This window comes from Agrilus planipennis, unplaced genomic scaffold (genome assembly GCF_000699045.2).
Source record: "Agrilus planipennis isolate EAB-ADULT unplaced genomic scaffold, Apla_2.0 scaffold343, whole genome shotgun sequence".
In the NCBI taxonomy this organism is placed as follows: Eukaryota; Metazoa; Arthropoda; class Insecta; order Coleoptera; family Buprestidae; genus Agrilus; species Agrilus planipennis.
The window spans coordinates 139391-141540 of record NW_020439179.1 but is presented as its reverse complement, the minus strand read 5'-3'; the positions used below and the strand labels follow the sequence as shown (position 1 = coordinate 141540).

Sequence of the window (2150 nt, the reverse complement as noted above, 5' to 3'; positions counted from 1 at the left end):
TATATATATTGATATACTACTTTTGTTTTTATACAATATGCATACTAAAAAAATGTTTTTTAGGCAAATCAAATCCATGAACATGAACAACAAGAAGCTCAATCTAAGGAAGTTCAAGAGCTGTTAATGAATGGATTTAAACCAGTTTTTAAGAAAAAATGTAAGTTAAATAGCTTCTTTAACATATAGAATTTGCATAATACTATATTTTTAGCTGATGTACGGTTAGAACAAGCTATCGAAAAGTATGGAGAATTAAAAAATTCAAATAGAATGAAAAAATACATGGAAAGGAAATCAAAAAAGATAAAGAAGAAGGAACAAAAAAATAAACCTCCAATATTATGATGAATTCGTGCATGGACTGGCTAATCACTTGAAAGTTTGTAAAAACATTGAAATAGTCAAAACAAATTTTGCCAGAAATACTTCAGTCTTTTTCCAGATACGCATAAAATCATAAGGTTATGTTAGGAAAACAACACTTACATAATAAATCATTGCATTGTATTTTCCTTTTAAGTGGTACATCTCAAAAATAAAAAGAGATATAGATTTGTTTGAAAGTGTAAAAAGTGCTTTTTTTTACCCATTTTATAAGGTACCTTTATTTTACTATTTTTGAAGTACTTCATGCTTAATTAAATTGTTTTCCTACAAGAAAGATACCACACTGGTCAGCTATATGGAACTTGGAACTGTCAACATGACAGAGAATTATGACCACTTTTTTAATAATTAACTTTATTTAAAATAAATTACCAATGTCTACATATATATATATACACTTCTATGCTGTTCGTAACATTTTAGCTTCTTTCTTTTCCTGTAATTCTTTTCTCTGTTGTTCAACAATTGCTGCTCTTTCAACTATAAATTGTTTGTGTTCCTCTACATTTAATTCTTTAACAACTTCAATACCACAAGATCTTGCTATACCACATATCATTAAACATATTTCTTGCAATGTTTTAGTTTCCATTGTTGGATCTTCACTTTTTATCTTTGCGATTTCGTAAACATGCTTTAAAGTAATTTTCCCAGCAATCTCCTTACCTATAATGATCAATAGTAATAAAATAAGAAAATATGTTGTATATTGCACAATTAATAGTAAATGAGACAAAAATAATAAAACCTGGTTCCATTGCTGCTTTTTGAAGGCCAGCTGCTTGTTTTAGGAAATGCACCACTGGTGGTTTATGTAAGGTCAATATATAACTTCGATCAGGATTTACCGTTAAACGAGTTGGAATAGGGATACCTTCTTTAATATCTTTTGTTTGGTCATTAAAATCTTTACAAAAAGCTGCAATATTCACTCCACGCTACGAAAAATGATTGTATGAACGTTTAATCACCTTAGTTTTAATAGGCAATACCTGCCCTAACATAGGACCTAAAGGTGGCCCTGCTGCAGCCATACCTGCCGGAATGTTTGTTCGAAGCTTCCCATGCTGTATTTTCTCTGCTGTTTTCTTAATACTTTTAAGTCTGCTAACCGCCTTCGACATTTTTATATTTATTTAAATTAAGAAAGATACCTATATTATGAAAAATTATTCGGTTTTCATCACCCATAGATATGCGATGTAACATACTCACACATTGTTTCTGTTAATCCATAGATTTAGTCTATGAATTGTATTCATCTTAAAAACTACAGAATGTTATATTCAAGGTCACCAAGGGTACGTTCTACTAGGTGCTCACAACATTCATGCTTACGATTGTGGTTTTCCTATTCTACTATCTTGTTTAGTGTTTGAAATGGAATAAGTTTGAAGGCAATGCGAGCATTATGTTATAAGCAATCAACGATTGATTTGATAGAATTTTGAATGTGTGGGGATTACACTCATACAAGTAAACACACACATAACCTCAGTACACTCTACAACTACCTCTTTGCTCCATGACGACACAGCGCTCCGTACGGAGACTCGTGAAGTCAGGGATCTCAGGTTGGTAACAATGAATGTCACCAGCTTGGTGATTCATATTAGTTTTATTCATCGACTGTTTAGTCAGTAAGATTTTGTACTGCTTCGAACATTGATCAACCTCCTGTATTAATATTAATAAATTGTTATTGTTATTCACATTCACGCTCATTTAATTATATGTGCGAGTTATACCGAACCCCCACA

General features: G+C 31.3%; 1 protein-coding gene and 1 long non-coding RNA gene across 3 annotated transcripts; one reads left to right on the top strand and one right to left on the bottom strand.

The window, feature by feature from the left end:
* Positions 1–36: 36 nt before the first annotated feature.
* Positions 37–627, top strand: LOC112905493. The gene is made up of 3 exons (XR_003231842.1): positions 37–160; positions 215–382; positions 446–627. It is a non-coding gene; the product is annotated as an uncharacterized LOC112905493 (long non-coding RNA).
* Positions 628–730: 103 nt separating this feature from the next.
* LOC112905492 (39S ribosomal protein L11, mitochondrial) lies at positions 731–1620 on the bottom strand. Of its 2 annotated transcripts, none has more exons than XM_025978043.1 (3): positions 1383–1620; positions 1139–1328; positions 731–1056 (listed from the first exon to the last, which is right to left on the bottom strand). In XM_025978043.1, exons 1-3 carry the CDS (start codon positions 1512–1514, stop codon positions 791–793), a joined length of 588 nt encoding a protein of 195 aa, XP_025833828.1. In that variant the 5' UTR covers positions 1515–1620; the 3' UTR covers positions 731–790. The 2 variants fall into 2 exon arrangements, with proteins under 2 accessions (XP_025833828.1, XP_025833829.1); XM_025978044.1 differs by having other exon boundaries at positions 1427–1511.
* Between the last annotated feature and the right edge of the window lie 530 nt (positions 1621–2150).

Bases quoted from the DNA above. Each gene is read 5' to 3' on its own strand.
- LOC112905492 (XM_025978043.1), bottom strand. From the start codon at position 1,514: ATGTCGAAGGCGGTTAGCAGACTTAAAAGTATTAAGAAAACAGCAGAG. The intron at 1,329-1,382 runs GTATTGCCTATT...CATTTTTCGTAG, and splicing joins TAGGTCCTATGTTAGGGCAG to CGTGGAGTGAATATTGCAGC. The intron at 1,057-1,138 runs GTTTTATTATTT...TGATCATTATAG, and splicing joins AAAAGCAGCAATGGAACCAG to GTAAGGAGATTGCTGGGAAA.